The sequence below is a fragment of the Pseudophryne corroboree genome, chromosome 8 (genome assembly GCF_028390025.1).
Source record: "Pseudophryne corroboree isolate aPseCor3 chromosome 8, aPseCor3.hap2, whole genome shotgun sequence".
Classification (NCBI taxonomy): Eukaryota; Metazoa; Chordata; class Amphibia; order Anura; family Myobatrachidae; genus Pseudophryne; species Pseudophryne corroboree.
This window is the reverse complement of record NC_086451.1, coordinates 64,514,577-64,529,861: the sequence shown is the minus strand read 5'-3', so window position 1 is coordinate 64,529,861 and position 15,285 is coordinate 64,514,577. Positions and strand designations below refer to the sequence as shown.

Below are 15,285 nucleotides of genomic sequence, written 5' to 3'. Positions count from 1 at the left end.
CTCGAGGGCCGCAGATTCAGCATTCAGGATTGGATCCTGGTGACCACGGACGCAAGCCTCCGAGGTTGGGGAGCAGTCACACAGGGAAGAAATTTCCAAGGTCTTTGGTCAAGTCAAGAGACTTGTCTGCACATCAACATCCTGGAACTAAGGGCCATATACAACGCCCTACGTCAAGCGGAGGCCTTACTTCGCGACCAACCAGTTCTGATCCAGTCAGACAACATCACCGCAGTGGCTCATGTAAACCGCCAAGGCGGCACAAGGAGCAGAGCGGCAATGGCGGAAGCTACCAGGATTCTTCGCTGGGCGGAGAATCATGTAAGCACACTGTCAGCAGTGTTCATTCCGGGAGTGGACAACTGGGAAGCAGACTTCCTCAGCAGACACGACCTACACCCGGGAGAGTGTAGACTTCATCCAGAAGTCTTCGCACAGATTGTGAGTCGGTGGAAACTGCCACAGATAGACATGATGGCGTCCCGCCTCAACAAAAAGCTACAGAGGTATTGCGCCAGGTCCAGAGACCCTCAGGCAGTAGCGGTAGACGCCCTCGTGACACCGTGGGTGTTCCGGTCAGTCTATGTATTTCCTCCTCTTCCTCTCATACCCAAGGTGTTGAGAATAGTAAGAAGAAAAGGAGTGAGAACAATCCTCGTTGTTCCAGATTGGTCACGACGGACCTGGTATCCAGATCTGCAGGAAGGACCTGTTGCAACAGGGACCCTGTCTGTTCCAAGACTTACCGCGGCTGCGTTTGACAGCATGGCGGTTGAACGTCGGATCCTAGCGGAAAAAGGTATTCCGGTTGAGGTTATCCCTACGCTGGTAAAGGCTAGGAAGGAAGTAACAGCAAAACATTATCACCGTATATGACGAAGATATGTTTCTTGGTGTGAGGCCAGGAATGCTCCTACGGAAGAATTCCATCTGGGCCGTTTCCTTCACTTCCTACAAACTGGAGTGGATTTGGGCCTTAAATTAGACTCCATTAAGGTCCAGATTTCGGCCCTATCCATTTTCTTTCAAAAAGAATTTGCTTCTCTCCCAGAAGTTCAGACTTTTGTTAAAGGAGTACTGCATATTCAGCCTCCGTTTGTGCCTCCGGTGGCGCCTTGGGACCTTAATGTGGTCTTGGACTTCCTAAAGTCACACTGGTTTGAACCACTGAAAATGGTGGAGTTGAAATATCTCACTTGGAAGGTGGTCATGTTATTAGCCCTGGCTTCGGCTAGGCGAGTGTCGGAATTAGCGGCTTTATCACATAAAAGCCCCTATCTGGTTTTCCATATGGATAGAGCGGAATTGCGGACACGTCCTCAGTTCCTGCCAACAGTGGTTTCATCCTTTCATATAAACCAACCTATTGTGGTGCCTGTGGCTACACGGGACTTAGAGGATTCCGAGTCCCTTGATGTGGTCAGGGCTTTGAAAATTTATGTAGCCAGGACGGCTAGAGTCCGAAAAACAGAAGCACTGTTTGTTCTGTATGCAGCTAACAAGCTTGGCAGCCCTGCTTCAAATCAGACTCTTGCTCACTGGATCTGTAACACGATTCAGCAAGCGCATTCTACGGCTGGTTTGCCGTTACCAAAATCGGTCAAGGCCCATTCCACTAGGAAAGTGGGCTCTTCTTGGGCGGCTGCCCGAGGGGTCTCGGCACTACAGCTGTGTCGAGCTGCTACTTGGTCGGGTACAAACACCTTTGCAAAATTCTATAAGTTTGATACCCTGGCTGAGGAGGACCTCATGTTTGCTCAATCGGTGCTGCAGAGTCATCCGCACTCTCCCGCCCGTTTGGGAGCTTTAGTATAATCCCCTTGGTCCTTACGGAGTCCCCAGCATCCTCTAGGACGTTAGAGAAAATAAGATTTTACTTACTGGTAAATCTATTTCTCGTAGTCCGTAGAGGATGCTGGGCGCCAGTCCCAAGTGCGGACTTCTTCTGCAATACTTGTATATAGTTATTGCTTCAATAAGGGTTATGTTATTGTTGCATCGGGCGTGAACTGATGCTATGTTATTGTCATACTGTTTACTGGATTGTTATCATTGTGGCTGGTATGAATCTTGCCCTTGGATTAACAAAAATCCTTTCTTCGTACTGTCCATCTCCTCTGGGCACAGTTCTCTAACTGAGGTCTGGAGGAGGGGCAGAGAGGGAGGAGCCAGTGCACACCAGGAACTAAATTATTTCTTAAAGTGCCCATGTCTCCTGCGGAGCCCGTCTCTCCCCATGGTCCTTACGGAGTCCCCAGCATCCTCTACGGACTACGAGAAATAGATTTACCAGTAAGTAAAATCTTATTTTTTCAAATTGCGCTTATAAGTTTTGGAGGATACACAAGTTACACTGCAACAGGTCATCCTGAAGTTGGTCCAGTCCCAGGTCATTGTTCCAGTGCCACTGCAACAACAAGGAGAGGGTTACTACTCCAACCTGTTTGTGGTACCAAAGCCGGACGGCTCGGTAAGGCCCATTTTGAATCTGAAAAATTGTTGAACCCTTACGTAAAGGTCTTCAAGTTCAAGATGGAATCCTTGCAAGCAGTGATTTCAGGTCTGGAAGAACAGGAGTTCATGGTTTCGCTGGATAGAAAGGATGCTTATCTCCATATCCCGATTTGGCCACCTCACCAGGCTTACCTGCGGTTTGCCCTGTTAAACGACCACTACCAGTTCCAGGCACTGCCCTTTGGCCTGTCCACGGCTCCAAGGGTCTTCACGAAGGTGATGGCGGAAATTATGTCTCAGCTTCGAGTCCAGAGGGTCAATATTGTCCCTTACCTAGACGATCTCTTGTTAAAGGAGACATCCAGGGTGCTTCTACTGCTCAATATCAACCGCATTATTCAACTTCTGTCACGTCATTGGTGGATCCGAAATTTGCAGAAGACTCACCTGGAGCCAACTCAGTGGCTCCTGTTCCCGGGAATGTTTTCCGGATACGGTGGCTCAGAAGGTATTCCTCCCGGAGGACAAGGCGAGGATGCTTTAGGAGATGGCCTGAGCGCTTCTAAGACCGAATCAGATCTCCATCCATCTTTGCATACGACTGTTGGGAAAGATGGTTGCCTCATACGAGGTGATCCAGTATGGAAGGTTCCATGCCAGAACATTTCAATTGGATCTCCTGAGCAAGTGGTCCGGATCACATCTTCAGATGCATCGGATCATTCATCTCTCACCTCAGGCCAGAATTCCCCTCCTGTGGTGACTGCAGTCCTCAAACTTGCTGGAAGGTCGAAATTTTGGGCTTCAGGATTGGATTCTCCTCACCCGAGGGGCTCCATTCCAGGGCAGGTGGTCAGCCCACGAAGCCCTTCTTCTGATCAACATTCTGGAACTTCGGGCGGTCTACAACGCTCTGCTTCAGGCCTCTTCTCTGTTCCGGGATCAGGCCATTCAAGTTCAGTCAGACAACGCCACGGCGGTGGCATACATCAATCGACCGGGAGGAACAAAGAGCAGAGCCTGCATGCGAGAAGTGTCAAGGATACTCCTCTGGGCAGAAAGAAATGCAAAAGCAATGTCAGACATCTTTATTCTGGGGGTGGACAACTGGGAAGCGGACTTCCTAAGTCGCCACGATCTCCACCTGGGAGAGTGGGGCCTCCACCCACAGGTGTTTCAGCAGATCACCGACCTGTGGGGCTGCCTGCAGATCGACCTGATGGCATCTCGGCTCAAGAAGAAGCTTCACCGGTATTGTTCAAGAACCAGGGACCCTCAGGCGATCACAGTGGATGCAAGGACGCCACCGTGGCCTTACCGATTGGTCTACCTGTTTCCTCCAATTCCGTTGCTCCCGAGGGTGTTAAAAAGAATCAGGCATCAAAGAGTCCAGGCAATTCTGATTGCCCCAGACTGGCCTCGGAGGGCATGGTACGCGGATCTTCGGGACATGTCCGTCGAAGACCCTTGGCCTCTACCAATGAGAAGAGACCTCCTGCTTCGTTTGACGGCATGGCGGTTGAGTGGAACATCCTAGCTCGCAAAGGCCTTTACAAAAAGATTATTGCAACCATGGTTCAGGCCAGGAAACCTGTGACGTAAAAGCTTTACCATCATATCTGGAGGAGATATGTCTCTTGGTACGAGGAGCACAAATAACCTCCTGCGGATTTTCACCTGGGATGTTTCTTACGTTTCCTGCAGACTGGAGTGGATATGGGCTTACGTCTGGGCTCCCTTGAGGTCCAGATTTCAGCTCTATTTTCTTCCAGAAGACGTTGACAGTGTTGCCGGACGTTCAGACTTTCTGGCAAGGGGTACTTCACATACAGTCTCCCTGGGAGACCAACGGCACCCTGGGATTTGAATGTGGTATTGGAATTTCTACAGTCCTCCTGATTTGAATTGTTGATGACGGTAGAAGACAAGTACCTTACGTGGAAGACGGTGATGTTACTGGCCCTGGCTTCTGCTAGGCGTGTCTCAGACTTGGGGGTCTTATCATGTAAAAGTCCATACGTGGTCTTTTACGAAGACAGAGCAAAGCTCAGGACTAGGCAGCAGTTCCTGCCGAAGGTTGTCTCTGTGTTCCACTTGAACCAACCTATTGTGGTTCCGTCAAGTTCTGTCACTTCTGCTCCTCCGGAGGCATTGGATGCTCTGCGAGCCTTGAAGATCTATATCAAGAGGACGGCTTGGATCAGAAAGACGGATTCCCCGTTTGTGCTCTATGATGTGCAGAAAAAGGGTTGCCCTGCTTCTTAGCAGTCCATTGATGGTTGGCTTAGGCTTACTATCCAACCGTCCTATGTGTCGACAGCCTTACCTGTTCCTAAGTCTCTGAAGGCCCACTCTACAAGATCGGTGGGGTCTTCCTGGGCGGCTGCCCGTGGAGTCTCGGCCTTGCAGCTATGCCGAGCTGCTACCTGGTCGGGGAAGAACACCTTTGTGAAGTTCTACAAGTTTGATACCCTAGCCAAAGAGGATACCCAGTTTGGGCAGGCGGTGCTGCAGACGTCTCTGCACATTCCCACCCGTTCTGGAATCTTTGGGACGTCTCCATCGTACTAAGTGACCCCAGTATCCCTTATGGATGCTAGAGAAAATAGGATTTTAATTACCTACCAGTAAACCCTTTTCTCGTAGTCCATAAGGGATACTGGGGTCACTTAGTACGATGGGGTCCAAAGGAGCCAGTGCACTTTAAATTTCTTCAACTGGATGTGCTGGCTCCTCCCCTCTATGCCCCCCTCCTACAGCTAGTCTAGGTAAAACTGTGCCCGAAGGAGAATGGACATACTTGAGAGAAGGAACATAACAAACAACGAGTGGTGAGATTCACACACCAGCACACCACAACATAAACCGACCAGCAATGGCTGGTAACAAAACAGCAACAGCTGAACAGAAACTTTTATACAAGATAAAACCTGCAGAAAAGTCAACGCACAAAGGCGGGCGCCCAGTATCCTTTATGGACTACGAGAAAAGGATTTACTGGCAGGTAATAAAATCCTATTTTTACCAGTCATGCAAAGCTGGGTACATTCGTTTGATTTAACCAACTATTTTGTCTGTTTTCCGGCATTTGAGCAAATGGTTAGTTGCAGATTGGAAAGATATCTTTAGGTTTGGATCCAGCTTTATAATAAATCTAGTGTAAACTTAAAACATAAACACACACTTCTAAAGTAAACCAGCTGCAATACATTTTTTTCTTTCCTCTTGGGTGCTGAAGTACTTGGCTACAATTTGCAATGCCACTGAAAACATGCAAAGCTATTAAACGGCACGTGTGAATATTCTGGAGCTCGTTAGAAGGTAAACTGTAATTATCATTGAGCTTTGTTTGAAGCACTTACACACTCATGGATAGGTATGTAAACTCTATATATTGCCCAATTGACTTGTTCTCACACTGGGAAATCTTCAGAACATAGGGGCAGATGTATTAACCTGGAGAAGGGATAGTGATAAACCAATGATAAGTGCAAGGTGATAACGCACCAGCCAGTCATTATGGATTTTAAAAATGACAGTTAGGATCTGACTGGCTGGTGTGTTATCACCTTGCACTTATCACTTCTTTATCCCTTCACCAGGTTAATACATCTGCCCCACTATCTGTTGTGTTACTTAAGCAGCTAATTGAGAAACTGGTTTTGTAGACACTCTGATCTCTGCACTGACAGCGTTGCTTTAAGAAAAGTGCACTCCTGTGCGGCAGATGCTGTTTGTACGTATGGCATAAAGCAAGAACTAGAAACATATACGGAATTTCAGATACAAATGGAACTGGGGTCAGTTTACAAATCGGTGCACATAAAACCTAACTGGGACTTTTTGCAAAGTGGTGGCTTGTAACCAGTCCCACCAAGAGGAGGGGGAAGTGTGTGTTAGCGGGTACAAAGTACTGAGGCCGCAGAGGATGCAGCTATGCCCCCCCCCCTCCCCCACAAAACAAAGGGGGGGGGGGGGCTTGATAATCCCAATTGCATGTGGCCACGCGCCCTTGTAACAGTGTGGTGGATATCCCGATGGTACTAACAGCAACTTCATGTTTTCTGTGATAAATTATGCCTAGCGAGGAATATAGACCTAGTTTCGTGTTCTCCCTGCCTATGAGCTCTGGGAGAAGTTAATGTTTATAATGGGGAAGTAAAAGCAAATAATGGAACTGTACTATATGGTGATCTTTACAAGCTGACTGGCACTATTATTCAAACTAGATAAAAGTTCTATAAGAAGAATATGTTTATACATTCATCCCTTAACATATATACTGTATAACAAAACAGTTTATGGAACAATATCTGATCCTTCTCATATTCAGCACAAGCTTGAACAGCAGGATTCTATCTATCTGCAATGCCCTGTATGAACCGCTCGCTGTGGAATACGAGTTGTACTGCTGGTAACTTACATCTCCTCGCTGGCATTCTGTCTCTCCACCTTCAGCGCTGACTCTAGGCTCTGCACCTGCATCCTGCGCTGGTCCAGCTGGATCACGTGCTGCTTCATTTGAACCTCCCACTCCTGCTTCTGCTCTTGCACACCCCGCAGGCTGCAGAAAGAGGCACCATGATCACAAATTTGCACACGGGGCTTCCAATGTGCCAGGAGTACTTTGCGCATGTGCATCGTTAGACCCACTACGGCTGCAGGCGTCGACAGATTGACAGTCTGTCAGTGCAGCCGTTTGGGGATGGCTATGGGTCGGATTCCCATTCAGGGTCTCCCATTAGAAGATGGATATTTCCTGGCCTCTTTGGTCAGAGCTGCTGCGGCCGGCTTGCGTAAACCCCCCATGGGTGACGCAGCCAGTCGATGGCGTCACAGGTGATCCGATGCCAAATCCTAGGACGCAGCACGGATCAGTAATGCACGCAGGAGTCTATTTATACTAGGTGCCTCCTGCTGCATTACAAGATCTGTGCATCTCACAACAATTTGTAGGACTCGAATGGAAAGCGCCTTCCATTTAAGTCCTACAAATTGTTGTTGTGTAATGTTTTGTTATCCTTTGAACTTTTGGTGAGGTTCATCTGTGGTGAATCAATATGCGGGCTGCTTTTAGTGCGCCATTTACCAGGGATTCTAAAAAAATTTTACTTTTTAAGATCTGTGCATCGCTACCGTTTCCTAGTAAGCCGCAGCGATGCAACACTCCAACCACATCTGAATTGGGTCTAATGTGCACAGCTTCGCAGCAAGGACTATATGGAAGCTGAAAGGAAGAAAATGCAGAATGCGCAATGGTCAATTCCAACATTCATTAGAAATGCGGTCAATAGGGATCAGTGATCCTTATTGCAAATAAATGCTGTATTTACTGTGCAGATGAAAAGCCAACAGGTACATAATAAAACAGTGTATGCACAGCTGTAGTCTCTGCTACATAATTCGGAAATCCATAGAACCAATTGGAGTCATTTTGCCAAAGCTTTATGGAGTACACTTTGGGGGTTATTCAGTACGGATTGCAAGTTCTGCTAAAAAGCAGAATTTGCAATCCGTTCTTTCGCATGCTGGGGGCCGCTCATCACAGGGCAAGACCACCAAGCATGCTAAATGGCCTGCCTAGTGGCTGCAGTCGCAGCACCTGGATGGCCCCCTGCCGCAGCAAAGCTGCGTATGCAGGCGGTCTGCCATTTTCTTGATTGGAGCGGCTGCATGTGACATCACGCCACCGAACCACCCCCGCAATGCTCAGTCGCCGCTCGGCGAACACCTCTGCCTGTCAATAAGGCAGAGGTGTTAGCAGCCAATGCAATCAGATCGCATTGGCTGCTAGCACACGCGCTTGCCGGGACGTGCGCACTGCCGCTGCAGCCGGGTGTTATTTCGGTCGCATTGATCAGCATTGCGACTTGAATAACCCCCTTTGTCTGCAATGTAGCTGGATTACTTAACAGTTTGCAAACGAAAAACAAAGGCTGAGACAAGATTAAAAACAGAGGTTCCCAAACACGGTCCGCAAGTCACCATAACAGTCCCAAGTTTTAAGGATATCCATGGCGGAGCACAGATATTTAAATCAAATTAATTGAGGTACTGATAAAGTCACCTGTGCCCAAGCTTTATTATCAAATAAAACCTGGACCATTAGGGTGCCTCGAGGACTGCATTTGGGAACCTCTGGACTAACCTCTTTTTCAACTTCAGAATGATATTTCTAGGTCGTTCCCGGGAAATGAAGTAGGTATACATCTTAAAATGCACTAGGCAGAGACATAAGCGCACTAGGGCATATATCAGATTACAGCGCAGAAAACAGTGTAGTCAGCCGCCACTCTGCATTAGATATAGGTCCGCACAGAGAGAGGGTAAACATGTAAAAGTACAGGTGCCATTACTAGACCTCTCACCTTTCCTCCACCTTTCTCTTCTCCTTCAGAGTGGTCTCCAAGCTCATTTGACTCTCGTGTAGCTCTCCCAATAGGGAGGTCACCTGGGCTTTCACAGACATCTTCTCCTCAGAGAGTTGCTTCAAGACAGAGATGGAGAATTATATTATATGTAGACATAGGGGGTCACTCCGAGTTGATCGCTCGCTGCCGTTTTTCGATCAGGTTACTACTGCGCATGCACCGCAATGCGCATCGTACGGGTACAAAGCGGATCGTAGCTGGGTGATGGATTTAACGAAGAATCCATTCGCACAGCTGATCGCGAGGAGAATGACAGGAAGAGGGCGTTTGTGGGTGGCAACTGACCGTTTTCTGGGTGTGTTTGGAAAAATGCAGGCGTGTCCAGGCGTTTGCAGGGCGGGTGTCTGACGTCAATTCCGGGACCAAAAAGACTGAAGTGATTGCAAGGGCTGAGTAGGTCCAGAGCTACTCAGAAACTGCAAAAAACTTTTTCGTCCCGCTCGGCTGTACACCCGTTCGCACACTGGCAAAGCAAAAATACACTCCGCCGTGGGCGGCGACTATCCGTTTGCACGACTGCAAAAAGTAGAGGGCGGGCGATCAACTCGGAATGAGGGCCATAGTCCGATGCTGGTTGTTAAAGATCGCCTGTACTGACAATGCAGCCTGTGTATGTCATATGTCACTATCAGGTGCCCTAGGTGCAGCAAGTGAATTTTCATCATAGAGCAGGCCAGAATTGCATTCTTACTGTACCAAAACCCTTTAAGTTGATTTGTTTGTCTTTTTTAATAACATTCCTGATAGAGAGTGTGGGAAGTGGTGTGTACACTAAACGGAATGGACTTGGAAAAGATTTATTTTTTCAAAACTTTAATTTTTTGCCAAAACCTTGCATCACCCAGCAACTTACAGCTACGTTTCTACGGTTACTGGAACTAGCCATGGCTTACTAAAAGCCAGGCAGATTCTGCTCTCTTCTAACCAGTCTATCCATCCTCTTGTAATTAACTAAACAGGCCCCATCTACATCTAGAAAACCAGCACTTTGTTGGACAGTGTCCCACAGTGAAATGCAGTGGCCACATTGGCCCAGAGTGTAAATTCCGGATGCAACATGGGAGTCTGTGGCATTTCCCAGGCTTCTCCTCTGGCACCCTCATGTCAGGGGAAGCCTTCTGAGGAAGCAGAGCGCACTAAGCTGCCTGACTTGAGGAGTGGAGTTGGCAGCTGTACAAGGGCTCTTCCATGCAACAGGGCCACAGCAGAACCAGATTTTATTTTATACATGCTCAGGGCCAAACTCAATTCAAACGCAATGATTTGCCCATTATGGTAGGAAGATTCTGGGCGCACCTGCATAGGCCGAGAGCTGAATCTTTCATCTTAAGTTAATGCTCGGAAGTCACTACCCTTTGTCCTATTTGCGGGGCAGTTTGTTTTTAAGACTTTGCCAGGCAGTTGAAGTCTGTACGCCATATAAAGGTCACGTTATAGCACACGGGATTGGTTGAAGGCAAAGTTGTAACCTGCTCTGTGTAGATCCTGCTCTTGCTGTGTTTGTGCTACAGTATATTGCGGTAGTGTGAATGATTTTTACCTGCAGCTGTCGCCGTGCCTCTGCTCCCTGATCTGCCAACTGGCACTTAAGATCTGAAACCTCATTCTGCAGCTTCTGTAACTGTTCCTTGAGCTGAGCATTCCTGTAACAGAACATAGTATGTTTTCTGCTGTCTTCAAACTCTCCTAGTTGTCAACAGCTTCAAATTAATACTCACCAGCTCTCTGTCTCCTTCAGCCTGTCCCGAAGACCCTGTTCCGTACTCACCCTCCTGAAAACAGACAGACAGTGAGCAGGGAACGAGGTCAGGCGATTCTGAAACCCTATCTGTCACACCGGCAACTCACCCGTCATTTGGCGTGACTTGTAAGTCTGGAAGAGACTTCTGCTCTGCAGGCTCTTCCTGGAAAAATAAGGCAGAGATCAATGTAATAACGGGAGACTAGAACTGGTGACCAGCGCACTGAACTGCTGATCCCTCACATGAATTTACGACCCCTTATGTAAGCGCGGAGGCCTAGATCCGGTGTGCTTTCTTCAGGTTAAAGTTTACTACTTTCAACATTTGCAGCTCCAATACCGTAACATCCTACATAGTAACAAGCCCATAATTAAATCCAAAGTGATGTTTAAACACACACAATTTTATGATGCAATCGCTGTTAGTATGTTAGAAATGTTGTTATCCAATTACCTATTGCCCCCGGGCAACCAGAAGTTCACCTTTGCAAGTGTATAACCTGTTTCTAGTTTGCTATATTGGGGAAAAAGCCTCCATCATGTGTCTTCAGGTTTAAGAGGAATTACTTAACAACATTGGCCACCATCAAATGACTTTTATATATTGGTGTATGTCCTACTGCAACTTTTACTACTCTTAATTGGCCTTACTGCCAGTCTTCCATATAGTTTAGCAATGCCTTTATATCAGTAAGCAGAGGTTTATTTCCATCATCCTGAGGCACAGCACACCTCTGGTGCATAGGATACAACGTTATCCATGTTTATGTGTTGTCCCTACTGTAGTATATACAGCCATGGTTAAAAACTACAAAAGGAATCCACAATTGTTCTTTTTAAACGTTGCTGAAGGGCACACACATAATAAAAAATTTAAAGTTGCATGAAGGTGGAATACCATTGTAACTAGAGCTGCAATGGCACTCTTACGTGACATCACGTACATTTTAAAACAGTGTGGTTCTTAAAATATTCTATGCAAAGTGTGGTTGACCCGTAGTCATCAGATCATTCCCTGATAATAACAAACCTGATGTCACTTCCCATCAGTGCTATGGGTACTTGAGGCTGCGCTGTGTGAACGGATGTGTGTAAGATATGAGGACTTGGTCTCACCTGCGTGGCTCGAGATGGTCCCTCGTGATTTCGTGCTGTCTCTTTGATTGTTTCACACACACTGGGTGTCAGAGTTTCGCAGGAGGACATAGAGCTCCCAGGGCTGCGGTTATCCTAATAAGACACAGCACAGAAGTCAAGCAGGGGCCAAGCCGCGGAGTCAGGCAGAGGAAAAGACATGGGCACGTTTCTGTAAACTAGTGGACAGGAAATCTGTGGTGTTGCTCCTTACAGACAATCAAATAACAGCATTCCTTTTCTAGTCTGCAAGAACGCCAGCTGGTACATGACTGGTTGCTATGGGCAAATTCACAGTCTCCCTGTGCACTCGTTTTCATAAATGTACTTTTGCGGTACACAAGGATAGCTAAACTGAGGGAGGCGATTTACTGAAGGCCTACACTGTCCATATTGTCCTCAGCTAGGCAGGGTTTACAACTAACTTTATTAGTTAGTTGCACGTGAACACAAATCCATCATGGTGGAGGTGGAATCTTATACCACCTTCAGACAGAAAAGTCTGAAAGTCCCAGCAATTACCAGACATTCGTTTTGCCGGGACCTACGAAGCCTCCCTCATCTAGCCTTCTCTGCTGCACCATGGTGCACCACGGCTTATTAGCATAAGCCTTTCATCTATTGTTTTCGGCTGCAGTACAATACAGAGAGAACAATACAGCAGGGGATTAAGTCCGACGGCCCTGGCTCACTTAATCCTATTAAAGGGACAGATGAGCAGGGCTCCATCTGTACCTGACCCCCCCCTTTCACACACACGTGCAAAATTACTGGGTCGAGAATTTCGACCTGGAAATTTGCAGATCAACACGGCTATTTTGTCTGTGTGAAAGGGTCAACCCGTGTTGAAATTCCCATGTCTCCGACCCTCGTAGATTCCAGGGTCTAAGTCCCGGGAATTACAACCCGGGTCGACCCTTTCATACAGAAAAAGGACCCGTGTGTTTCATGAAATTACCGGGTGGAACTGCTTCACCCTGTCATTTCTGTTTCTCTCTGAAAGGGGTATTATAGTGGTCTGATTTGGGGCAGGAAAGCTCCCCCTGGTAATCAGGTAAGACTATTGCAAACATGCCCAATCAGACAAGTTAATCAATTAATACACGCACTATTCGTGTAGCTGTGGGCATACATTTAATATTCCAGTAGGTGGAAATCCCTGATCTACGCATTTACTCGTAGGACATTTACACCTGAACAACGCTGGGCATGGGGAACCGGCGTTTAAGGTCGTTAAACGCCATACTGAAAATTGCTGTGACTTGTGGGAGCTGCTACAATTACCAGAGCCGTAGTAAACAGATTGCTGATTAAACTATTTTATACATCAATGTCCATCCAATGTGAGAAGCACATAGATGTGGAGTGTGGCAAAGAATGGCTACTAGGAGGAAGAGTTATAGCTTTAGACTTAGCCACAGGAAATGGCTGAATGGTAGCAGTTAAAGGAAACAGGATAGAACAAAGCACAGCTGGTATCCATGTTTTAAAGTGTAGGTAAATGCTGTACACAGCAAAGGCAGCCATTTTGTTTAATCAAAATTGTGTGTTTCTCACACGTTTTATGGCGTACGTTCATGAAAGCACATGTGGAGGAAAAAGCAAAATGAAATGTGTTAAATATTGTTTACACTTTTTACCTATCTTGAACAGTAGTTCCCTACATAATCTAACATGGACACATAGAATCACTTATCTGCCCGCAATTGCAAAGTAATGTCCACTCCCTGTTCGCCAGGGATGACCTTGTCAGATTACCTTTAAATGGTCAGTCAGATAAAGGTGGACAGAACATTTAAAAGGAACATTGACTGAAAATAGGAATTATTTTTACTTGACTTTTCTCCAATTATCAGTAAAACATGCTGGTGTGAGGATACTGGTGTTATGGTATTTATAGGCTACTTTCACAAAATAGATTCATATGATCAGCATGTCATTGATCCCAGTAATATGAGTAAATACCTCTTGAGGAAGTCTCTGAATACATGCAAGACCCCGGTCCGTCTGGGCATCTTTCACAGGCCGGTCGTCCCTGGTTGTTAAGTCTTGCTGCTTTTTTGCAGCTTCGAGTTGATCTTGCAGGAGATGCCGTTCGTTTGTCAATCTCTGCACCAAGTTCTTCGCTTCGTTGAACTTGTATGCAATGAATTCCCGCTCCCTCCTCTGCGTGTCCTGAAAGTCCAGCATCTCACCGTGCCTCTTCCGCAGCATGGCGTTGCTCTGCTCTAGGGCCACTGGTGGAAGGCGATGCACAATATCAGAGGATATAGCAGGCAGCTTACATGTATTATGTGCCGATCAAATAGAGTCAAGAAATTACTAAATCTTAAAAGAACATTTTCACTTTGTGTTCTACTGAATGATTATTAGAAAATAATGATAAAATGCTATGAACTGCGGACTCTTTCTTCTAACTAGTCTTACACTCGCACCACCCATCCCCTCCAAAATATAAACCCATGGGGAGCATGATAATAAAGGGTGTGGTATGGAAGGTAGATAGTAACTAGGTCGACAGTGTCTAGGTCCACCACTATTGGTCGACAGTAACTCGGTCGACAGGAGTTTTTTTTTTTTTGTGTTGTTTTCTTCGTAGTGTGACCGGGAACCCCAATTAGTGCCTCGCACCGCTACCGATTCGCTCGGCACAGATTACCGTTCCAATCGTAGTCCACGTGGATCGTGAAGTACGAAAATGTTCAAAAAAAAAAGGGGGGAAAAATCATGAAAAACTCAAGTCGACCTTTTGACCTAGGACATGTCACCCTAAAGACCCTGTCGACCTAGAGACCGGATCCCATAATAAATGCAGGCATGTTAATCTCCAATTATAAAACATATAATTTCTAACTTCTGGATTAGATCAAGTAGAAAAAAAAAAGAAAAGAAAATGCACTACAGACAAATAAGCTTTAGAGAGAAGCTTGGGGCTTGAACCCCCCCCCTCGTGCATTAGCAGAGCGAAGAGGACGGGTGGGAGTGTAAAGCGAGATAAGATCAGAGATGTAGATGGGAGAGGAGTGGGCGAGGGCTTTGTAAGCGAGTGTGAGGAGCTTGAAATGGATTCTGAAAGGGAAGGAGAGCCAGTGAAGGTCTAGTAAGAGAGGAGAGGTGGACGTAGTGCGTTTGGTAAGGATAATGAGCCGGGCAGCAGCATTGAGGATAGATTGGAGTGGAGAGAGGTATTTGTCAGGAATGCCGGTCAGGAGCAGATTACAGTAGTCCAGTCTGGAGATGACCAGTGAGTGGATAAGAGTCTTAGTAGCATCCTGGGTCAGAAAGGGTCTAATCCTGGAAATATTTTTTAGATGAAAACGGCTGGTTTATGAGAGGTGCTGAATGTGTGGTTTGAAGGAGAGGGGAGAGTCAAAGATTACTCCAAGACAGCGCACTTGGGGGCTAGAGGAGATAGTGGTGCCATCAATAGATAATGAGATTGTAGGAGGTGAGGTTATGCGGGAGGGAGGAAAGATGATCAGCTCGGTCTTAGACATGTTAAGTTTAAGAAAGCGCTGGGACATC

At 46.7% G+C, this 15,285-nt stretch overlaps 1 protein-coding gene across 5 annotated transcripts in view; it reads right to left on the bottom strand.

Annotated features, from left to right (window-relative positions):
- Nucleotides 1-15,285, bottom strand: part of IKBKG (inhibitor of nuclear factor kappa B kinase regulatory subunit gamma) — a 48,150-nt gene that overhangs the window by 9,833 nt on the left and 23,032 nt on the right. For 4 of the 5 annotated variants that reach the window (XM_063936534.1, XM_063936532.1, XM_063936531.1 and 1 more), the window contains 7 exons: nucleotides 13,726-13,997; nucleotides 11,743-11,856; nucleotides 10,734-10,789; nucleotides 10,604-10,657; nucleotides 10,426-10,528; nucleotides 8,823-8,941; nucleotides 6,878-7,018 (listed from right to left, as the gene is read on the bottom strand). In XM_063936534.1, coding sequence (XP_063792604.1) covers nucleotides 6,878-7,018; nucleotides 8,823-8,941; nucleotides 10,426-10,528; nucleotides 10,604-10,657; nucleotides 10,734-10,789; nucleotides 11,743-11,856; nucleotides 13,726-13,997 — 859 coding nt within the window. The remainder of the gene's footprint in view (nucleotides 1-6,877; nucleotides 7,019-8,822; nucleotides 8,942-10,425; nucleotides 10,529-10,603; nucleotides 10,658-10,733; nucleotides 10,790-11,742; nucleotides 11,857-13,725; nucleotides 13,998-15,285) is intronic. The other variant, XM_063936535.1, reaches the window with a different exon arrangement.